This window comes from Sciurus carolinensis, chromosome 1, assembly GCF_902686445.1.
Source record: "Sciurus carolinensis chromosome 1, mSciCar1.2, whole genome shotgun sequence".
In the NCBI taxonomy this organism is placed as follows: Eukaryota; Metazoa; Chordata; class Mammalia; order Rodentia; family Sciuridae; genus Sciurus; species Sciurus carolinensis.
The window spans coordinates 17,489,451-17,513,386 of NC_062213.1; the positions used below are offsets into that span (position 1 = coordinate 17,489,451).

General features: G+C 33.3%; 1 protein-coding gene across 1 annotated transcript in view; it reads right to left on the minus strand.

The window, feature by feature from the left end:
* Fam91a1 (family with sequence similarity 91 member A1) overlaps positions 1 to 23,936 on the minus strand; it is a 43,182-nt gene that overhangs the window by 14,457 nt on the left and 4,789 nt on the right. Inside the window, exons 2-18 of the mRNA XM_047539277.1 lie at positions 23,449 to 23,533; positions 21,956 to 22,107; positions 20,386 to 20,443; positions 19,597 to 19,664; positions 18,956 to 19,069; positions 17,599 to 17,689; positions 17,126 to 17,188; positions 13,424 to 13,530; positions 12,393 to 12,431; positions 11,749 to 11,861; positions 10,837 to 10,952; positions 9,922 to 10,034; positions 9,540 to 9,626; positions 7,532 to 7,664; positions 2,334 to 2,482; positions 935 to 1,069; positions 691 to 804 (exon numbers count right to left, since the gene is read on the minus strand). Of these exons, the coding sequence (XP_047395233.1) occupies positions 691 to 804; positions 935 to 1,069; positions 2,334 to 2,482; positions 7,532 to 7,664; positions 9,540 to 9,626; positions 9,922 to 10,034; positions 10,837 to 10,952; positions 11,749 to 11,861; positions 12,393 to 12,431; positions 13,424 to 13,530; positions 17,126 to 17,188; positions 17,599 to 17,689; positions 18,956 to 19,069; positions 19,597 to 19,664; positions 20,386 to 20,443; positions 21,956 to 22,107; positions 23,449 to 23,533 (1,737 nt within the window). The remainder of the gene's footprint in view (positions 1 to 690; positions 805 to 934; positions 1,070 to 2,333; positions 2,483 to 7,531; positions 7,665 to 9,539; positions 9,627 to 9,921; positions 10,035 to 10,836; positions 10,953 to 11,748; positions 11,862 to 12,392; positions 12,432 to 13,423; positions 13,531 to 17,125; positions 17,189 to 17,598; positions 17,690 to 18,955; positions 19,070 to 19,596; positions 19,665 to 20,385; positions 20,444 to 21,955; positions 22,108 to 23,448; positions 23,534 to 23,936) is intronic.

Here is a 23,936-nt window from a genome sequence, read left to right on the forward strand (position 1 = left end):
ACTCATAACAGCCAAAAGATGGGAACAATCCAACTATCCATCAATGTAGTACATTCATACAATGGAATATAATTTAGTCATAAAAAGGAACAAAGTACTGATACATGCTTTAACATAACGAACTTTGAAAACGCCATGCTAAATCAAATTATCTGTCTCTTTCACACACAAATACACACACACACACACACACACAAAACACAAATATGAGTCTATGTACATGTACACTCAGAATAGGCAAATCTATAGAAACAGAAGGTTTATTGAGAAGTTAGGGGGAAAATATGAGAATGATAACTAAAGAGTATAGGGTTTACTTTTAAGACAATGAAAATGTCTAAAACTGAATATGTTAACAACTGTATATCTGTAAATATACTAAAAACCACTGAATTGTATAATTTAAATTCATAGATTATATAGTAGGTGAATTATACCTCCATAAAGCTATTATTTTAAAAAATGATACTGGCCACAGAGGTAGCAAAAGGTGAAGCTGAAATTCAAACCTGACTCTAACTTCAAAACTGTCAAAGGACCAGGACTAAAACCTGGATATATGATTCCCTATGTTTCAACTTTATAAATCTGAATTACTGATGTCTGACTGCAACTCAGTAGAAAGCTAGACAAATTAAGATCTTTATAATAAAAATGCGTAATTAATTTTTTCAAATGAGGTAAGTGTACCTGAATTAAAACCGCAGAATGTGTTAAAGCATCATTCAACATGGTGAGTACATTTGACGTAGGAACTACCCCAGGATCGTGACCCCAAGATGTTATAAGTAATCGATCATAACCCTATTGGAAAAAAATGAATAAAAGATAGAATGGCATTTATAAATGAAAAAAAATTTTTAATTATCTGTAATACTGCTTACCAATTTCTATCCTTAAAATTTTTAAATAAGAAAAACCCTCACATACACACCTGGAATATATCTGGCAGTTTTCGAAGTCTTGTACCTTTGGACAGTAATAGAGACGGTGGTCCTTGTCCAGTGACAAAGTAAATGTACAGTTTAAACCAGACAGAACTGACCTCTGGGATAGCTGGTCCAATATGCTACAATCATAAAATAAGTAAGCTCAAGTTGTAATAATTATCTAAAGAAACCAAATCTCACAAGTGATCAAGTGTAATAGTCTTATAAACAGCAAATGCCTCATGTAAATTTTAATTGCCATTGTTGTTTTGAAAGTGAATGTTAAGTGTTCAACTAAAATAGTTTTGCTTTATATTGTAATTAAGGAGGCACAACATTTCCCTGCCGTTAAGATACTGGACTGTCCACGTCTGAATCTGGGCTTCACCCCTTCAGTCATATCACTGTACAGTTACTTATGCTCTCTGTGCTTCATATTGCTCAGTCTATAAAAGAGCAACAAAATATCTACATTATGAATATGTTGCAAGTTTATTCAAAAAGGCTTACAACAGTACCTAGCATATAGTCAGCTCCATATTAATAATGTATTAACTACTGTTTTCATTAACCTCGTGCAATTTTTCAAAAAAGGGACTACCTTCTTTTTTTCCATCTTCCCATTTATCCAGACAAGAACAGATTTCTACTACACATACTGGTTGAGTTAAAGAATAAAATGGGAAGGGGAAAGTTTAAGGAATTACACAAAACTGGTTAAATAGAAACTCTGAAACATTCCTCTTAAATACAGAAACAAAAATTTGGAGGGGAGCGAGGTGCTCAATGCAACAGCTAGCACATAGGCAATAAAAACACGAGAACGCTTTTCTTCCATACTATTAAACTCTGCACACCTAGGAAATCTGATAGGCTATAGCACTGAAGAACAGCAACATGAGCTCCACTCTGAAAACGGAATAGTTCACAACTTCCTAGCTAGATATAATTGATTTATTTTTAAAAAGTAAAAGACCAGAATTAGTTTTCACATATAAATTTCTGTAGTTAGCAGAATATTTAGAGTTCTACCTTTCGAGTACCATCTCTGGCCAATTTAGCACCACAGTTCCCCTTCTAAAACATCTGATTTTTCCTAATTAAACTTATCATACCCTTCAAAATGATCCAGACTCTCTTCTTAGAGCACCCCAAATATTTAAAATATTCTGTACAGGAATAAATTTTAATCTAATGTATCACAAGTCACTAGATGATACATCAATTAAACATACCAACTGGACTTCATAAATTAAACATAAAATAGTATAAAATATAAAAGAGCTTTTTGAGTCAGTATTTTTAACATTTAGTATCTGCAAACTGAACATTAAGAAAATAACAATTTTATTTTCTTAATGAAATGATGGTACTACCAAATGCATCTTCCACGTAGGGATTTACCTGAGGGGTACAGCTGCTGATGGGCCGGATTTCATTGGTGAGAGGAGCCATGGAAACAAGCAGGGTATAATTTTTGTTTAAAACTCTGCTGCAAGTGGCAGGGTCCAAACCAAGGAGGCTTTCACAGCGTAAGAGATCCAAGGGAAAACCTAAATTATGATTAAGCACATACAGAGAATAAAACAATCATGTGAAATGAAAATATTGAAGATAAATTATTGGTAATTGCCTTTAAGCACCCCTGGGTTTAATTCCTGGTACCAAAAAAAAAAAAAATTAAAGGTAAAATACCTCTATTTTAAGAAGTACCAAATTTCCAAGGAGACCACCAGGATACTTTGAGATATAAAGTTTTTATTCTGTGGTCTAGAAAGATAGCTGTCTAATAATGCTTCTTTGGTCTGTCTTCTACTTTAACAAAACAAGCTTGTTTTCCCCTAATATCCCAGCCACTATATGGCATATTGCGACAACCTAAGTGCCAAGGGAAGCTGTGTCCCCCTCTCTCTCAGCTTCTAAGTTCTACAAAGAGAATCACAGTTAGTTCTGATTTTAGCACAAGGATAAGCATTCCCCATTTAGAAATCTGTGCCATAGACCACTGGTCCATAAAGCATGGATTCAGTGTTCCTGTTCTTAATCCTTTAGAAAAACACCAAATCCTACTGCTCTCTAAAATGAGAAGGTTGAAAGACATTGCAGATCAGTGCACTATCTCCCCCCTCAAACAAGAATGCATCTTTAAAAAAATATGACCTAGTGAAAGGGGCCACTGAGCATAACCATCATCAGGATCCTGATCTCTAATACTATTCCCCAGGAAAAGAAACTGTGCTCCCAAGAGAAATGACCAAATCCAAAGCTGTGCAAAATAAGTAAAAGATAAGATCAAATCTCCTTTTGACATAAAGGAAATGCCCCCACCCCCAAAAAAGGAGGCAAGTCACAAGGAGACAGGATCCAGTTTGAAGGGATTCCCACTGACAAAATCTAACCAACTAGACTACAAAAATAACTAAGACAGCAATGACTTAATTATAGGAATAAATCCACACTAAGAATATAAGAGAATGATTAATTTCAGCTGTTAGATATGGAGAAAGTGCTGAAGTTGGGGAAAAAATTATCAATTTGCAACCATTATAATTCAGGCAAGAACCATCACTGGATGCTAAATCTAGGGGGAAATACTAATGAGTTGAATGCTTGCATGGTCTTAAAAGTACCTCCTCACAGACTGCTTATTAGTTGTGGGAAAAAAATTAGTTAATGATACATAAATCAAACAACACGATAACTAGGTAATAAAAACACATCACCAATGACAGGCAAAAGGATATCATGCACCTTTAAACATCACATCCTTAGAAACACCCAGTATCACTTATGTAGTACTCTAGACAGGAATTCCTAAACTCAATCTATTCATGAGAAATCATGCCCCACCCAAAATATAACTCTTCAGGAAAACCAAAAGTGGAACAGTATTCCCTAAACATAGGAATGTCATAAAAGGTAAAGGCTATGTGTTCAGTGTAGAATGAAGAGATCAAAGAGACATGACAACTACATATGTATTATTTGGTACTAAACTAGATCTTGAACTTGAGCGGGTAGAAAATGCTACAAAGGATGTTAACACTTTATCAGCTGACAAACTGAAATGTGAATGTTAGATTATCAATATTAAGTCTTCTGAAATTGTTATACAAGAATAGCCCTATTCTTAAAAAAAATATGCCCTAAATAACTTAGCAGGGAAAGGCAGGAGAAGCAACTTACTCCTAAACTCTAGGTTACAAATTACTAGTCTTATTATTGCAATGTTTCTATACATTTAGTTTATTAAAGATTTAATAGTCTGATTTAATGGAGGAGATAGAGTCCTCAGATTTCTGGAGGAGCACATGTTCCGCACTGAAGAGCAGGTAAAAGCAAAAGAGTGGAAGCATCAGTAGAAACAGCTTCTACCAAGTGACATGCGTGGCTGGAGCAGAGGATATAGCCTGAAGTGAGGAGACATTAGCAAGTCGCTTGAGAAAGAAAGAGAAGGAAAATGTAACAAAACTAAAATTCTATAGAGACCAGAGACATTTATGTTTCACTAAGTATACTGAGGAACTGTACAAGACATGAGTGGGGAAACATCCAATAAAAATGGGAACTTAAAAAGGAAAGATTATGTGAAAGAACTCAGGAATGGAGTACTGGTGCAATAGGAAAGAGGATACTATAGCAACAGTGATCTTAAGGTCTGCAAGAATCTGGAGAATTAGGCAAAACATGGTTGTTGTTGTTCTTCTTTTACAGAGTTACAAGTCAACAAAGTATAATGAACCAGGTGTGCGGGTGGGATCAAAGAGTAGGAAAGAATGTTCTACTATAGGGTCTGGGTTGTTTTTAAGTATGGGAACCTGAAGAAAGGAGAGAAGCATAACCACAGTTGGGTTAACAAGTATTCTGTTCTGATTCATCGGCTGGGATCAAAAGTTCATCAAATCATTTATGAGGCAAAGAAAGGGAATCTGAAGAGTCTGTTTCTGGTCTTATCAAAGGTGAACAAGGGGACATCTATGACTCTTATCTAACTTACAAGGAGAAAGGGTAGGTCCTTGTAGTAAGACACTTTGCCAGCACAAAAGGATAAGATTTTCTGAACCTTTAGGCAAAATTCAGCACTGTCAGTATCAAGTATAGAAAATATTTAAGGTAGACTAGGACACAGAAGGCATGAAGTCTAAAAAGTTCATGGTGGTTACACATTTTCTTAAGATTTTTACAACTGTGATTGATCTTTACAAATGTGGCTTAATTTAAAAACATTTCCACAGTATTAGGCTGCCGAATTACAAACAGTAGTTTTTATGTTTTATACTGATCAGAGCAAAAAAAAAAAAAAAAAAAAGTTCTTATTTTTCAGCAGGGACCTCACATTATTTAAAACCAAAAGATTGCTAGAAACTAGTTCTTTTCACATACTTCAGAGTTTGTTTCTAATGACAATATCACAAGGCTTTGCTTTAAAGTAAATTCCAAATACCACATAATATATCTAAAGTATAAATTGTTAGTGACATAAAAGGAAAATCCTACCTACACAAGGTGCTCATTAAAACCAATACCACAGAATTTCTTTTCTAAAAAAGATTAAGATTCAGTAATCAAGTCAAGCACCTAGAAAAAGCACCATTGCTCAATAGGCAGGTTGAAGCCTTAGTGCCTGGATATCCTCTGTATGGAATGAACCACCTTCTCCCATTGTACTAGTGATGCACCGTCATTCCAGTCATCTTCTGGGTTCTCTGGTTCAGATGAGAAGGCCAGCTAAGAATGGCTAATTGAATAAATGAAATTCACAAGTAACTGTAGGTTTGGTCTTATGGGACGGAGTTAATCATAATTCAATTCTGGAGTTCTAACAATAATGATAAGCAATTATAGCTCCGCCTGATGCAAGAAGCAGTTGTCCATTAAACCTATCTTAAAGGTCAGAATTATACTTAACTATTTTCATACAGAATATTTACGTTTACCATTTAACTTACTTGTTGGTACATACACTATCTGTGGCAAAAGCAAAGTATACTCCAGACTAAAGCAACAAACTGTACATGAGTAAAACAATAAAAAGCTTAATGTCCAAGAGAAGAAACTATAAGGGACAAAGCATTAGAAAACATGTCAAGAAAAAAATTCTGCCATTCCTAGCTTTTCTATACACTAATCATAAGGGCCTTGATGACTAAATGGGCAGGAGATCTAACCAAGATAAATTTCAAATTTCTTAACTACAAAAGGAGTTGACTGGTCACAATCACTCTCTAACATTCTCAAATTCTATGACAGGTAGGAAACAACAATGTATATAAAGGCAGCTGAAATATATGCTTTCAAATGTTCTTACCCACTATCTATAAATCACTAAAAAGTCCCAGAAATTGCAGGAATTTTATATCCAAAGACATCTTTCAAGGTTGGACCACTGTCTGATCATGTGATCTAAAATTTAGTAACAAAAAAGGTTACTCATCAATAAATCAATATTAGTAAGTGCTTCAGACTCTTGGCATTTGGTGACTTAATATTTAAATTCAGTTTTAACTATTTATGAATGACCTCAAAAAAAGAGCCTCAGTAAATGACAATTTGTAATTCTGCTAAGACATGATAAGGCTGCAAAAGTGAGTCACTAGATATTGAGTAAGTCCAGCTTCATTTGGCTAAGCTACCAAGCAACTTTGTTCTCAATTATTAGATAACTCTTGTTAAAGTGCTAATTGATTCCTTCCTTAATTTTTTAAACTGAGCTGAAGAGAGAGCCAGATGCTAGTGAGAGAAATAAAATGAAAATGGACATGACTAAGAAAATAATGGTTCTTGGCCAGAAAAACAGATTTTTTTACATAAATGAAATTAAATGTTACAGTGGCATTGAGAATTTACAAATTCCCAAGATGAACTCTTGTGAAGGTCCAAGGACTTGAGCCAAATACTGTTCCAGGAGTGCCCAACCCCAGCTGAACCCTAGAATCACCTCTTTTAAAACATGCATTTCTAGGTGTCCTTCTCCAACTCAAAATCTTCTGAATCAGAAACTCTGGGTAGAGATGCTGGGACCATCAGTGCAACTGAAGTGTGGGAACCCTCATCTGTCACAAAACTGAGTGACTAACAGAGCAACAGCTACATTAGAGTTCAGCAACACACTAAAAGTGCTACCACTTCTTTTTATTTGTTTCCATTTTCATATTTCAAAGTAAAATACTTTACTGAATATCATAGTAGCCTTTGAACAGGAAGTTCATGTTTATTATACTCATATGATGGAATCTATCATCCCTACATTATCCTCCTACCTTAACTAAGTTTTAGCACTTGTTTACTCCTCAAGAGCTGATTGACGCCTGTTCTAAATTCTAGTCAGCTACTTAAATATATATTTCAATCCTATTTGTAGGTATTAAGATTTAGATACAACAAATGTCAATGGCAAATGAGAAGAGAAAAAGTAAAAGTAAAAAACAGTTGGCAAAGAATTCATAAAGCAGCCTCAGTTATAAATTCAGTATTTATACAAAACTTATTAAATAAGTGATTATTAAATAAGTGATGATAAAATAAATGAACATGATCTTTTCAATGTCTTAAAAATACATTTCTTATGATCATGTCTTCAAAATTATGTATACTTATCATACCATAATTGGGTTGGTCTGGTTGAGTAGTATGTGCAACTAGATCTTTATTATGTCGCAGAAACAGTATTGTGTTTCTCAGAGTAAGTGCATGATCAAAATATCTCTGTGCTTCTCCTTCACCAGTGCTCTGAACCTAAACCAAAAGAAAACAGATTTTGCAATGAAAACCACTTTCATGCCACTGAGGCTGATAAATAATCATGTAATAGAGACATTAGGACATATTTAAAAGCAACAGATCAAACACTTGCCCAGGCAATACCAAAACAATCTCTGTTGAGTTTCCAATTTTATTCATTTATAATGATGATAGAAATTACTCCAAGTAAAACTAATAATTTTAGCAAGAGAATACTGCTAACTTACACCATTATATGAGTTATAGGTCCATATATCATTCAAACAGCGTGCTTAAAAAACTCTAAAACCCATATGCTGCTTCATCCAGAAAGTACTCCAATCCCTGGCCCCCAATTATATCTTTAATTCTCAACACTTTGCTCACAATTTTGTATCATCAGTTATGAGGCACACTGGAACATGTGAGTGAACATGGCTATACCTCATTGCTGGACACACAGCTTAAATTCATTCACCAAGATTTACTGAATAATTTCTACATCATGTGACCTGTCTGTGAGATAAAGACTAAGCAGACCAAAGTTCCAACTTCACTGACCTTATATCTAATGCATGCTGTTTGAACAATGAGACTGTCACTTGTTTTTATCTATACATACATATAATATATAAAATATAATTTTACTCATATATATCCCAGGAATAAACACAGAAGATGGAAAGATAGATCTAAAGGGAAGAGATAATTAAATTTGATTGGTATTAAATTAACAAGATCAACCAATTAAACTTAAGGACAATCAGCCTACTTAAAAAATAGCTAAGAAACACTTTTAGAACTAAACTTTGGCCAGAAACATTTTATAAAGAATGACTATATGGTAAAAAACAATACAGACATACAATGAGTAAAAGAGCAGACATGATCTTGGAATTTGCTACAAATGATAAAAAAAAAAAAAAAAAAAAAAAGACTAGCTGATGTAAAAAATATAAAAATCAAGAAACCAGAACTTAAATGTGCAGGAACATAGGAAAATGTTAATTAGCAAAAGATGATACATTATAAGAAATAGGGTTAACAAGTGATTAAAAAAAGCCCTGAAGAATAATGAAACAAATAAATGAAAATAAAACAGACCAATTAATAGCAAGGATTATCTCATATGCATTTTGTTTAAAGTAAAACTCCTATGAAGGAGAAGCAATAAAATATACTTTAAGATAAAAAAGATATACAAAATCATCAAAAATTCTATAAACAGCACATTTAACATAGAGTTCATTTAGAGTTCTTTACTAAATTATTAGCCAAGGAACAGATTAGGTACATAAACTCATGCACAAAGAAGAGCAGAAGACAGAATAATATATCCAGAGAATAAAAAACACCAATAAAGGGCAATCAAAATTTAGAACTAAGAAAAACTGGGGCTGTACTCACAGGGAAAAAGGTGGTTAAGAGCAAATATAGCTGAAGTCTTCAAGATACTAAAAGGGATAGTGAGAGTGGACATAAATATGATACCTGGGGACACTGTTCCAGGTTCAAGATAACAGGAATAAAAACTTAAAATAAAACTGCTTAAAAGGTGAACTTAAGAGTAACACCAGAAAAAAAGAAAGGTTATTTTAGAAAAAATTCAATTAAAAAAATTACATATAGATGAAGATTTCTATTCCCCATTTCTCATATGAAGACAGAAATGAAGTAGACATACCGTCTTAAAAGAATTTTTTAAATTCAATCACCCAGTCAATGTTTAAGTCTAAATGACTGCCATAATACTAAGGTGAGGAATGACTAACAATGAGCAAGAGTATGCCAAAAATCCATGAAAATTGACAGCCAGCATAAATGATGCTTCATCAAGCAAGGAAAGGTTTCAAATGCCCTTTCATCCCCTAAAATGAAATCTAAATTTACCTTTTCTAGTTCTATAAGAAAGCTGTCCAGAGACTCATCTGAGAGTTTGCCTACTTCAAACATCGTGACTGCATGACTTTTCAAGTTCTGCAAAAAATAAACAAAAATAATAAAGTTCTAACTTTCCTTTTTTACGCTAAACATAATCTTATATTTCTAATACACTTTCCAACACATTTAAACTTGAAAGTAGTTGAGGTAAGGAGTTGATCCTTCCAATTACAAAAGCAATCCTCACTAAAAATTATTATATCCCATAAGGAATATAAAACAAAGTCAGATATGTTTTCAGAAATAAATCCAATTTTTACAGTTATATGAGCACTGAATTATTTTAATCTAATCAGTATGCATCTTTACATTAAACAAGCATTTGACTTACTGGTGAAAGATTTCCCATCATTAAAAAGGCAGTAAGAGTTGAATCAAAAAGGAAGGCAATACGCTTTGTATATCCCGTAGACAGACTCAAACTGCTTATACTAGCTGTATCAGCTGAAAAAAAATCATAATTAAAAATTAAGCAAATAAAAATTAATCTTTGTTTATTTAGAATGAGAAAGTATTTCATTTTAGCTTTATGAAAGTACATAAATTAAATATAAGCAATATTAGTCACAAGAGGTCCCAAGCATACCTATCTCAAAGCACAAAGAATTTATTATTAATCTTTTTTAAAAGCATTTACTTTTGTAATAAATTTCTTGAAAACTAATAATAAAGACTTGGTAACTGTCAGATCAACAAGACTAACTGGCCTAACCCCTTCAGACATGTTACCTGGCTCAGGTAACAGAAAGTCTCAAAAGAAAGTCCAGGTTGCACTCCTCTTCCCTGGCAACGTTAAACCCTAAGCAGCCCCCTCAGGCATTCCTCTTTACCTCCCTTTGGGCTTAGCCCACACTGTTCTCTTGGGCTGAAATGGCCCTCCTCACTGACCAGCAGGCTTGTATTCATTGGTAACCCAAATAACATCTTTGCCATGAAGGCTTCCAAGACCACTCCAGCCAATAAAGGGTCTCTTCTTTGTACCCCACGAGCACCATAATTAGTGCTTTCAATGTTACAGTTTTTTCAGTTGCACTCTCTTCTCCTTAGATTTAATTCTTAGAAAGAAGGTGCAATTTTTTGTCAATTTTATACCCCACGACTTAGCACAATGTCCAATATGCTGGTAAGTAATTAAAAACTGCCTACTGAATGAAGAAACTTTAAAAGAAAAAAAACTATAAATAACTGTAAGAGTATATGTTTGGACAGATACTGCAACCTCTAAATAAATGGAGTTATTGCTAACCTGGATCTTCTTGGCTATTTGTATCAGTGTCAGTAGCCGAAGAAGCTTCTTGAACAGGACTCCGACTTTCCCCACCATCCCATGATAAAAGCATCTTCTGTGGATCTAAAGTACTCCTATTAATGAAGAATACATTCACTTAAAAATCATATAAATGATCTTACATAAAAATAACTATCTAAATTTAGAACAATCTAAATTTAATCTTACACTCAAGTCTGAAATTAAGATTATAGGCCAAAAAATGCTCTGCCCACATACAACAGAAGTTTTTAACCAAGACCCATGGACCAGCTTAAAGGAATTCAAGAATTCTTCAAAATTATGTGTACAGTATTATATATGTTTTTTTCTATAATGAAGGTTCTTAATTTTTACCAGATTCTAAAAAAGATACATTTTATACAAAAGATTTGAAATTACTAATATATAGGGTTTATACCACAACTGACAAATTGAATAAAATTTCCTTGTATAAAGTTAATTTCTTTTCTTTTTTTTTTTAATTGTAAACAAATGGGATACAACTTGTTCCTCTGGTTGTACATGAAGTAGAGGCATACCATTTGTGTAATCATACATTTACATAGGGCAATGCTGTTTGATTTATTCTGTTATTTTTTCCTACCCCCCCACCCCTCTCACTCCTCTTTTCCCTCTATACAGTTCCTCCTTCCTCCATTCTTGCCTCCCTCCCACCCCCCATTATGTATCATCATCCGCTTATCAGTGAGATCATTCACCCTTTGGTTTTTTGAGAATGGTTTATCTCACTTAGCATGATATTCTCCAATTTCATCCATTTGCCTACAAATGCCATAATTTTATTATTCTTTATGGCTGAGTAATATTATACTAAATAATAGTAAATTCATACTAAATTTATTTTGTATATCATAATAAATGAGTTACTTTAATCTGTTTACGGATGGAACATTCTTCCATGATGAATGAAGTTGATCCAAATTTATTACTTGTCCCTTCTTATGGGCAAAGCCCAATCGGCAATACATTGAAACAGCATTCTGAAAGGAATGTGAAGAGAATTAGCATTTAAAATAAACTACACATCAGATTATCTGTAAAGAAAAAAAATATACTATAAGAGACATGCCTCCAGTGATACTCAAACATTTTCATACCACAATAGAAAAAAAAAGACAGTCTCTTCAGCAAGCCTGTTCTTCCCTTCAGGTCTTCATATGTGCAATGGGGCTGCGGGGCAGACTGCTCCCCTTCTCTGGCCTCGCCCTTCTACATCTACTTCAATAAGGCAAAGTTGTGGCACTGACTGGGCTCCTCCCTACACGATCCCAATCAGGCCTTCATTGGTGCACACATTAATGCGAGTGCTCTCTTTCATTTCATCAGCAAAAAACTGATTCAGGGCTCCTCATCTTACCCTTTTGTTTCTCTGCAAACATGCCTGTAGTGTGCATTCTCCCTGAAGTGGCTAATAATCTCATACCTCTGTTACTCAGTAGTGTATCAAGATAAAAATCAACTTGTAAAATGTATCAGTCACATTATAAATAAAGAGTATAAATATAACATACCTTAACCAGAGATAAGTCTATCTCAAGGACATTGGCAAGCTGGAAAATAAAATTAAAATTTATTTTTTCATTCTTAGAATTATTAATCACTATACAGCAATAACAGATAAATGTAATCATTATCAGCAAAATTTAATTATCAATAACTGAAACTGAATAAATTTTGAATTCAGAATTTTCTTCCTTCCTTATCTATAAGATATAAGAGTTAGTGATCATACAATTTAAAATTCCTTACTCTTTAATTTTGTCTCATTTAAAATAATAAAATTTCTAAATAAAATAAATATAGTCAGTAAAAGTAGGAAAATGAGGAAAGAAGGAAAGGAAAGGGAAAGAAATACAAAATGAATCTAACAGAATCATGTTATATGTATATATAATTAAACCAAAGAGAGTATCTCCTTTGAGTAGATGTAGCAATCAAAAATAAAGGAAGGCTGAGGCAGGAGGATCATGAGTTCGAGGTCAGCCTCAGGAACTTGGAGAGGGCCAAAGCAACCGAGAGAAACCCTGCCTCTAAATAAAATATAAAAAAGGGCTAGAGATGTGGCTCAGTGGTTGAACACCCCAGGGTTCAATCCCCAGTAGCAAAAAGTAAACACACATATACATACATAAATGAAAGGAAGATCGATACAGTACAGGAAAGAGAGAAGGGAGAGGGGGGAAAAAAGGGAAAGGAAGGAAAAGGGGATTGAAATCAAATTCCTTATATGTATAATTATGTCAAAAGGAACCCAAATACTATGTATAAATGTAATGCTCTAATAAAATCATGGATATAGTCTATAATCCTTTACTATGAAGAGGCATATAGTTATTTAACCAAATTATAAATTATTGATGTAAAAATTTTATTATGCATATGCAGGAATTAAGAATGGTGACCTTTAAGTAAATTAAAGGTCACTAATCTCCCAATGAATGGAATTTGAAAACATCTTAACCAAATTATTAAAATATTTTACATATTCTACGTAAAGTTAATTTGTAAGATTATTTTTTTCAAAAAATGTTACCATACTTACCTCTGCAACATTAGTGTGCTCATCTATTGAAACAAATATTTTATACAGTAGAGTTTCAAAATAATCACCCTGCACTCGATTCATTACAAAACCTTCAAGAGGAGGAACTAAAATAAACAAAATAGACTTTTCTCAGTTACATGATTTTATAAAAGAAAGCATAATTATCTATTCAAAAAAGAGAACCCCACCCCACTTAGAGACTGAATATAAGTTTTGATTTATTTTATCCACCCCACAGAAAGTTTTCTAAACTCCCAAAGTTAAAGTCATATACAATAATAACTACATAGAAGGAACTAAAAAGGGAGACCACAAAATTTGAAAAGAATCATTTAATTCCCTATGGAACTCTCACAGATACTGAGGAGGAGAAGCTGCTGAAAGATATGAACCTGGTCAAAATGCAGAGGTATGGAGGCTGCTTCAGAACAGGGAAGCCTGCATGTGCCATGCCTCACAGGCAGTAGGAATCATTGAGCCAAAGCAGAAAAGTAAAGGACTTCAAGAAGAAACCAGGTGGATGGAAAGTACTGGCTCTCTGCCTTTCTCTCTGTCTCTCACTCTATCCTGAGAAGAGGGGGAATTCAATCTGCATGTCTGCCACAATCACCAGCAGTCACCAGTATAATTTGCTCTTTGGGACTTTGTCTTTTTGGTACTCTATCTTCCTCAGTAGCAAGATGGCTAAGACATCCTTCTGCACAGCAGGTGGCCCAAACATCACTCTCCACCTGAAGCTTCATTCATACTCATCTGATCCAAATGCTCTAAACCTCATCTACTAGAGAGTTTTGCCAGCCAACGATAAAGAAGCACTACGCTTTCCTTTGCCATTCTCCCATTTGTACGCTTCCCATGAAAATATTCTGGGAAAGAGGAGTGTCTAGGCATAGCAGCATTTGGGTATTCCTGTGTCCCCTGGCCCTAATGCCATCTCATTGTACACAAAACCTAAATTCTTCCTAAAAGTAAAAAATAAGATACAATTCAAGTGAGTAAAATTAAGACACTATAAAACTACAACATACATTTCAGGATACGTTATATACTTTATAGGTCTGGCTCCTGTCATTTTCTAACTTACTGCTATTATTTCCAGTCATCTAGGGACTTTAAGTATGAAAGTCTTTTTAGAAATATTTTGGAAATTCCACATTTAATGCCATAAATTCTTACCTGCACTATAAGCTGTGTGAAAATAATATTGAACAATTATGAAACACTTACTAAGCACTGGACTATTCATATACAATTTCACTTAACCCTCTTAACCTCATGAGTTATACAGTCTAATTACCCCTATTTTAGAGAAAGAAACCAAGACACTAAGAGTTTAGAAATTTTCCTACGTCACAATTTTGGCAACTCTATATAAAGAAACATGGAATAGTCTCTAATGTATTGTTAAAATTAAAAGTGTGAACCAGAGTACATACCTCATTTGTGTAAAAATAAAACACACCAAAAAGTATATATACAGAAATGCACATAGGCATGTATGCAGACGTGCCCATGTACACAGATTTACTCCTAAAAGAATACACCAGGAATTGGGTGGCTTGAGCACAGAAGTGGGAGGCAGACTCTTACACTCATTTGTAAATTTAAAGCTTTGCATCATAAGTAGTCCCTACTCAAAAATGTTTAAAAAAGAGTAAGTAAAAAGAAAAAAATATCTTGGAATAATCACAAGGAAAACGTGGTCATAACAAATATTAAAAGTTATTCTATGTTACCATAATCAAGAAAACATGGTATCATTGAGAGATAAAAATTATCAGAATTAGACCAATATATAAAGGAATTCAGTATATGACAAAAGTCATACTTCCACTCAACAAAAATGAGTTACTGAAAAAAACAGCTAGCATTTATATTGGCTATTCAAATAGAAAAAAAATCAAGTTGAACCCTTATTTCACATTAAATATTAAAGTTCCAAACAGACTACAGATTTATATACATATATGGCCAAAGATTTCAAGATTCTTAAGATTAGTTATATATCCTAGAAGCATTCCACTCAAAGCATAACAGAAATCTAGAAGCAATAAAAGGGCAGACATAAAATACAAAAAGTATGATCAATGATGAAATACATTCAATTACAGAGCCTTTAGAAAGATACTCCCTTCAGAGTACTTGTCCCCTCACATGTGTTTGTTCTACCACCCACAGTGTTTGTACTTTTGTTGAAACACATCTGAAATGCCTCCTCTGAAATCACCTTCAGGTGTCTTTTGTGTTGAGCTTCATGGTTTTCATGTTGCCAACCTGCTTTTCTCTCATGGTTTATTCCAACTTAGGACCCAGCTAGAGAGGTAACATGGTGAAAAGCAGGGTGAATTAAGCAGTTACAATACCATGGATTTGTCCGTACCACCAAAAACTGTCAAGTACCAAGTGTGGCAAAACACATCACTGAAACGGAGCAGCCATCCATTTGGCCCTTCTATGAATGCTTCTTTCAAAAGAACTTAGAGCTAATGTGAGTCAATGTTCAAGCTGTCAGTCAAAATGAAACAAAGACTAATCTTTTTAGGTGGATCTCAAATTAGTCAATGTCAGTTTATCAGATAAGAATGGGAACTAGAATAATGTTTTCATATTTTCCAACTGCAACAGGAAACCACTATCACTTGTCTTCCAGAAATCATTTCTTTATTAAACAGTTTTCAAGTTTTTAAACTAGTATTCTATGAGCCACCATCAACTATAGAAACCCAAATTAGTATTTTAACTTTTTTAGCTGTCTTTCCAAGTTTAAAACAACTTATGTATGCACATGATTAAAAATGCACTATTAAAGAATTGGAAATACATGTTAGCCCAAATGAAGGTCAGAATATAGTACAGCATGATAACCTGTCAAGATTCAACACTGACATGAGGGAATATTTCCTTCATGTCCCCAAATAATTCTTATCACCACTCAGTTGTTAACAGTATGGTCATTCCCTGTTATGATTACATAATTATTAAATATCTTAGTATGAATAAAAAAATACCATGAACAAGAACAACAATTAAGACACACTAGAAAACAGACTTACTTGTAACACACACCTGTATATTTTAAGTGCTTCTACAAAGTGGCAAGAAATATAAACTACAGAAAAAGGATGTTAATGACCTTAGTACTATTGTAGGGGCAAAAAACTAAAAATGACCTAAATAATGAAGAACAGGGAAATGATTTAATAAATTGATATACCCATTAGATATAGAAGGAAATAAAAACACAGGCTCTTAATATTGGTTTCACTTAAACAGATGGGAGGGAGGGAGAGAGAAGGAAATAAAGACAAAAAAGACCACAGTAACATAAAAAAAATAAGACACGAATGTGTTAAAAGGAGAACAGGTTCTGTGATATTGCTGAATATGTGTAAGAAGTGCTATGTGCTGAACAATGACTAAAAGGTGACAATGAATTTATAACAATGCAGATCTGATCTGGGATTGTGAAAACTCTGACTTAAGGTTTTACTACTTAATACAGGGTGAAAAATGAAAATAAAAAATGTAAGTAAAACTATCACAAAGGATTAAAATATAACAAATAATAAATGTTTTTCCTTGAAAAATCTTAACACCTAAGATTCTGGAATGATCTGTGTCTAATTTATTGGGATGATATGTAGTGCCTAACACCTAGTAGCCATTCAAGAACCAGTAAAAATGTTAGCTCAGACTTACCTGCTATACAACTGTCATCAGATATTGGTACATCCAGATAAATAAATCCTTTGTTATATAAACCTACAGAAGTAAAAGCATCTTGTTTTATCTTTTTTATTAAATTATATAATAGTCAATTAAAAAAAAAAGAACTGACTCCTAATTTCTATAAAGATTCTTAAAGCAATGCTATGTAAAGAAGAAAAAAGTAAAATAGAAGAGAAAAAGAATTATATTAAAGTTTTAAAATCTTGGTTTCCTACGTATGTTCACAACTATAAAATTTTTCTTACCATTTGTATAAATTTCTAGTGTATGTCACTAATTATAGCTACAGTGGAAAATTAACAGACTAGGGTCACACTTTAAATATTAACATCCCTTAGGAAATGGTAGTATTTGTGCCTAATTCATAAGTTATTGCTATTAGTTATCCATAGTTGAAAACAAGTTTTTATGTTGACAAAAGACCATTTCTACTAACCACTTACTATGTACTACATTGTAATCTAGTGATCCAGAGAGTTGAGGGCCTGAATCGATGATCTTATCAATAGCGCATTTCTCAGGCAAAGTGCATATCTAAGAAAAGCAAAATATTTTCAATTAAGTTCTGTCCAAATTAACTAATTCATAATCTCCTGACTCCTGAAATCTATTCATTATTGAAATCAATGATTCCATGTCATTACTTGAATGAACTACACTTTCCTCATTTATCAGTCTAGAATTCAAAGATCTACAGAAATAAACATTACTTAAGTTGCCGAAATCTATACTACCAATAGAATTTAGAAAATGAAGTCACTATAAATACCAATATTTGTTGGTTAGTAATAAGTGCACACTAATAAATACCAAATCTACTCCTCTTCTTTGAACTGGCATCAGATCCATTTGCTAATTCTGAATCTCTCAAAAGAGAAATTGATTTAAACCCCACATATTCACATATTCCTTATCAGTGACAAGAAGGTTCATTAGCTTATGACACAGTTTAATGGCTCCAACAGAAAGAACTTATACTTAAGCCAAACTTCTAAAATTTCTATTTACTAGCTTTAATATGCCCTCCAGAGAAAAATTAAATAGAGACCCCCAAAAAAGGCCATCTACTCACTTACATTCAACTACACATAGATATAAACTGGTCTCTAGGCTCCCTCAATACTTCTCCCCAACACTTTCCTCTAAATCAACATCCCTTCCAAAACACATAAAGCTTTTATTAAATGTTGTCAGACCAATGGGAATATCATTTCCCTGATCTTGACACTATTACCACATTGAAGCACCTATCATTTCAGTATGGTAATTCAACAAAGTGATTAACACACAGGTTCCACAGCAAACTACCTAAGTAAAAATCGTTGATCTCTACTTACATTATGATTTGAGCCATTAACAGCTCTGTGCTCACTTTTCTCATCTGTGAAATGAGATACAAACAATACTTCCTCCTGGGGTTGCCATAAGAACTACATGAGACAATATGAGTAGTACTTCCAAGAGTACACGTCACACAGAGCACAAAACAATTTTTCAAAATTGATGGTAGCCATGTCATTGTTGTTGGTAGCTCTAGCACTATATAACACTTACATGAAACATCTGCCTAATGAACATGCCCAGATTACTGTACCTGAACCAAGTCAAGTCTCCCCCACTGTTAAAAAGCATCTTGAAAACTACAAATAGCGTAGCCTACTAAGATCATTTTAATTTAGAATTAGTTTAATTTTCTATAAGAAACCAAATAGTGTTATTTTTAAAAATAGTATATAACAGCAATTAAAAGTTGTAAAGTTAGTTTAAAAAAATTCTGTTTTTAATTTTAAAGATCTCTACCTTGATGTCATCTTCTGTGATATATCCAGACTGTACCACCCACCATGCCTCTATGGTGATTTCTACTGGCTTTATGGGCAGAAGATCCCGGGCCGTTTTCCTTCTGAAAAATTTCTGCAATAGAACAAACACTTGAGAATTTACAAACAACCTAAAATGACCACTTTCTTCCATTTATCCAATCATATAAGGTTGTTTCTAACAGGCAAAATAAATACATTTTTAAACTCTCATGTTTTAAAATCTTACTATTCTAGATAAACTGAATGGAGAAAGTCATTCTTAAACTGTTTCAAGTTAATTATCTTAAAAATTAATCATTGAACCTGAATCAAAATCCAGAACTTCAGAGGTGAAAAGTATACTTGAAAATATATACTTATTCACCCATTAAGTGAACTCCAAGTCTAGAATGGGAAAATAAAAAGATAGCAGAGCAAAATTATTTTAAAAACTAAATCTTTTGTGCTATGTTTTTAAATTTAATAATCACTTAAAATTATAACCTGGAGAATACTAAGGAGTTATTTTTGTATTGCATTTGTTCAAAGAAATTACATACAATTCACTACTTTCACCCCTTCAAAAAATGACAAGATTGTGATAAAGAGGTCAAACAAGGAAAATGGGAAATGACTTACTTTTGATGATCTACACTGATTCATAAGATCAATATACTGGTTTCTTCCTATGCCAAGAAGCCTCAGACCTGAAAAAAAAAGTCTTTCCTTTAAAAACATTTAACAGATCTTGAAATGTCATTTCACACTAATAAATAAGTTTATTAGTGATTTTAGGAAAAACCCTCAGGTTATATTCATCTTTTAATTATTAATTTACACAGTTCATCAATATCAAATTTTAAAAAATTCTTCAAAGTATAAAAGAAAACTAAACTAAATAGTGGGAGTGATGAACTCAAGCTAACACTGAAACAATGTCAAAAGAGAACATTTTTAAAAAGCAGAACTGCTCCCAATTTTAAGAAGTAAATGTGTACTTCTCAGCAAAAGCTTCTCATACAGAACTGTGCCAAGTTTCAGATACATACTTTATTAAAATAAGCATAATAAAACACCAACAAATTATGTTGATAGAAACGGTACATATTATGTTGTAAAAATATTGTGCAAACATTTTCTCCTTCATTTGGTATATACAGTCCAAATACCAAAAAGAATTCATTCTCTAAAAATATGATTAGTCCTATTGTCCTTATCCTACCACTCCAAAATGTTCCTCTTTTAGACATTTATGTTAAATCTTACACTTGATGTGTATTACACAATAAAATTTCCATTAGCAATATTCTTGCTGTTCTCATTTTTCACATTTCAAGCTAAACCACACTGCAATACTGACAAACAACACCATGCATTCACAAGGACAAAATCTTGGTGTTATCTAACTTGGTACAATTAAATACTTACAGTCAGCAGCAGTAAAATTGGGCAATGAATCATAACTTTTCTCACTGTTCATAATGTCCTTTTAAAAAGAAAAATATTTAAAATTTAAAATGCAAAATTTCCTTACATGAAATCATGAGTATAAATATATATTAATATTGACAAACAAAATACCAGTTAATTATTACAGGAAGCAGTGAGATCTTAGTTTAGTGACCTAAAGCAAACATGCCACACTGTGGTACCCTAACCCTCCTAATAAGGGAAGAATAGACTTCTGGGTCTGAGTTTCTCACAACACTCTGAATCAATCTATGAATTCCTAGACACTTGCCCTGTACCCTCTGCCCTATGGAAACTATACAAGGAATGCCTATTACAAGCTCAGGGTTCTAATCTCTCCACAATTCATACCTGATCCGGGATTCCTACCCTAAGAAAAGGTCACAGCTCTACCAACATGCACCTAAAATACATACTACCAAAAGTCACTTAGTAAGCTTTTACTCCCGTGAGTTCCAATTAGTTGCAGCGTTTAACTCAGTATGTAGCTTTTTCCACCCCCAATTTCTTTGTCCAACTGTTCACTGCAGATTAAGACCCATTTTCAAGCCAGGAGCTATACCAAATGGTGTAAGAAGAGAAACCAGAAAGCAACAAGCACATGAATGTAACTTGAATGAAAGCTGGTAAATGGACAAAAACTCCCATCTATCTTAACCCCCAAACATTGTGGATGACACTGAAAAGCAATCAGAGACAGCAATAAATATTCTACCACTAACTAGCTGCACTGTGCCACCCTGTTTCTTTGTCATGCTACTAGGGCTGTTTGATCTCAAAAGGAGGACAAAGGAAACAGGACTACAGAAGTGCCCACGGAGAAATGGTTTATGGCGCTAAGTAAAGCATGCCACGTCAACAAGGGAGCTAACCTCTCCTTCACTGCAGGTTCCCAGCTTCTTTGATTCTAGGCTTCTCTCTGCAATTCAAGTGGCTAGTAAGCCCAAAACAGCAGAACTCAAACGTAATTAAATAGTGATACTAGATAAATACTGCCAATCCTTACATAAAGCTCACTCGAAAGCAGCATATAACTAGTATTAAAGTTATTCGCCATAAGCCAAACATAAATTTCCTTTGGAAAAAGGCTAAAAATTAAAAGTTAATAACTACACAAAGAGATTCACAGCTCTACTGATATATTTCTCTCTTTAGACACATGTATTACATAATGTTGGGTTTGATTCTGTCACCCACATTTTCAACCTTAATTATATATTAAAAGCAATAAATTTTATATAGATTCTGCTAAGATATATGACTGATTAATGCCAAAATAGCATTAAGGGTCAACAACACCTTCAAGAACACAGAATATAAAATAGGTACCTCCCCCCCAACGTGGACAATTATACAAGTGCGCCTCCAACAGCTAAGTTATAACCAGCCATTCTTTTTACTTTGTAATTTCAGAAACAACGTTCACTATAACTGGGGGCTGAATTGAAGAGCTGGCCATCCGCTACGAAGTGTCCCTGACATGTAGTCCCACCCCATTCTTAATGGTTCAGTCACCCTGTAAACTCACCTCCATAATTCCAGTGTAGTATGAAAATGGTGTTATCCGTAGACCCTTCACCATAATATCTGATAAATGGTAAGGATACAGCATGAGATGATCTCTACTGTACTTCAGCAGCTCCTCATAGTACTTGCGTTCATCTTTTTTGACATGTTTAACTGCAGAAGAAGGATATTTTTCAGTTTTTTTCAGGTTTCTTTTAGTTATGTAGTCACTATAAATGTAGTAAGAAATACTTTACAAACCAATATTAATTTTTTAAAGTATATGTTAGAAGAAAATAAAATATTCTAAGATGGAAAAAAGAACAATTATACCACAAGTAATAGACCTAAACATAAAAGTAAAATGTATAGTGGTACATTTAAGTAGAGAAATAAATCTTAAATCAGAAAACAAACAGGAAAAACACAAAAAGGTAGAAAACAAAAGCTAGAAGTCTCAAATCTCTTACTGTGTTACTTTTCTTCCTTTTTATGAAGCAAGGTCAGGGCTGGGTTTATGGCTCAGTAGTAGAGCACTTGCCTAGCATGTGTGAGGCACTGGGTTTGATCTCTAGCACCATATAAAATTAAATAAAGATATTGTGTCCACATACATCTTAAAATATATATATATTTATGAAGCAGGATCTTAGTAGATTGACCAGGCTAAGTTCAAACTTGAAATCCACCTGCCTCAGTCTCGCAAGTAGATGGGATTACAGCTACTTGTAATCCTATATTATATATCACTGTATCCATCTTGTCTATTTCAGAATAGACAAACTGCATGCTAGCTTTGAATGAAGTTAAGTATATTTTTGAAAAATCATTTAATTTTTTTTTTTTTTTTTTTTAATGTAAAGAGCACTCTGACTTCCATGGAAAAGGCTTATATAGAAAAACCATCTTAGGGCTGGAGGTACAGCTCAGTTGTAGAGAACTTGCCTAGCATGTGTAAAGTCGAGGGTTCAATTCCCACATTGCAAAAATAAAAAATAAAAATAAAATATAAGAGCTAATGCATAGTAGGTTACAAATAGAACTACCAAAGTAGTCTGACAAATAGAAAGCAAGTATTTTAAAAATGGAGATTAAAAAATGATGAAACCAATTTAAAATGTGTTCTAATTATTATAGCAAGTTTTTCATTAGTCTTATTATTTAGAAAATTTAAAGCAGCAAAATAAAACTCAGAGTTTAAAATTATTAAGAACTAAGCTTTTCCTTTTATGACCCCAGACAAAAAGAAGAAACTGAATTAGGATGAATATTCTATAGGAAAAACGAATCTATAAACAACACTCTAAAAAGTAATTTTCATCTGAAATGGAAAGAAAGTTGTACGTTCTAATACAAATTGTTTTTATTTGGAATGGATCAGTACAGTTCCTCGAAGTTTGTACATGGAATAATTTAAGTACCATGAAATATATATTGAAAAAATAGGATGAATTTATGAAAATGACAAATCAGCAACCATCATTTCCACCTCAATATAAAAATGTCTCTACTCACCTAAGTTATTTCTGTATCGTAGCTGATTGCGAATACTGTACAGGACAACCTGCTTTTCATATTCTCTCTGTGAATTTCCAAGACTCTAAAAGAAATTTCAGATAAATATTAAACAGCTTCCAAAATGAACTACTTGTTTCACCCCACAAAAATTAAAACCATGACTCCTAACTTTATCCTGGTCTCTCTAATTTCCAGAACTGAATAAAAAATACTTCCTTAATTGTTTTGCTATGTTAACTTTCCCACTATGTTATTAGAGCAAAAGTTCAACGTTTCTTTTTAGTCTGCCTTTCTAAAGTTATTTACTAAAATTGCCCAGAGTATCAAAGAGCAGCATGAGTATAACTTCACTTAACAAAGTTTTACATATAAAGATTTCCTTCTTGGGTGCCCCCAATTTGTGTTTGTTAAATGGATGGATGGATGGATGGTTTCTTACACCTACATTTATTCAAACTGAAGAACAGCAACTATGGATCAGATTC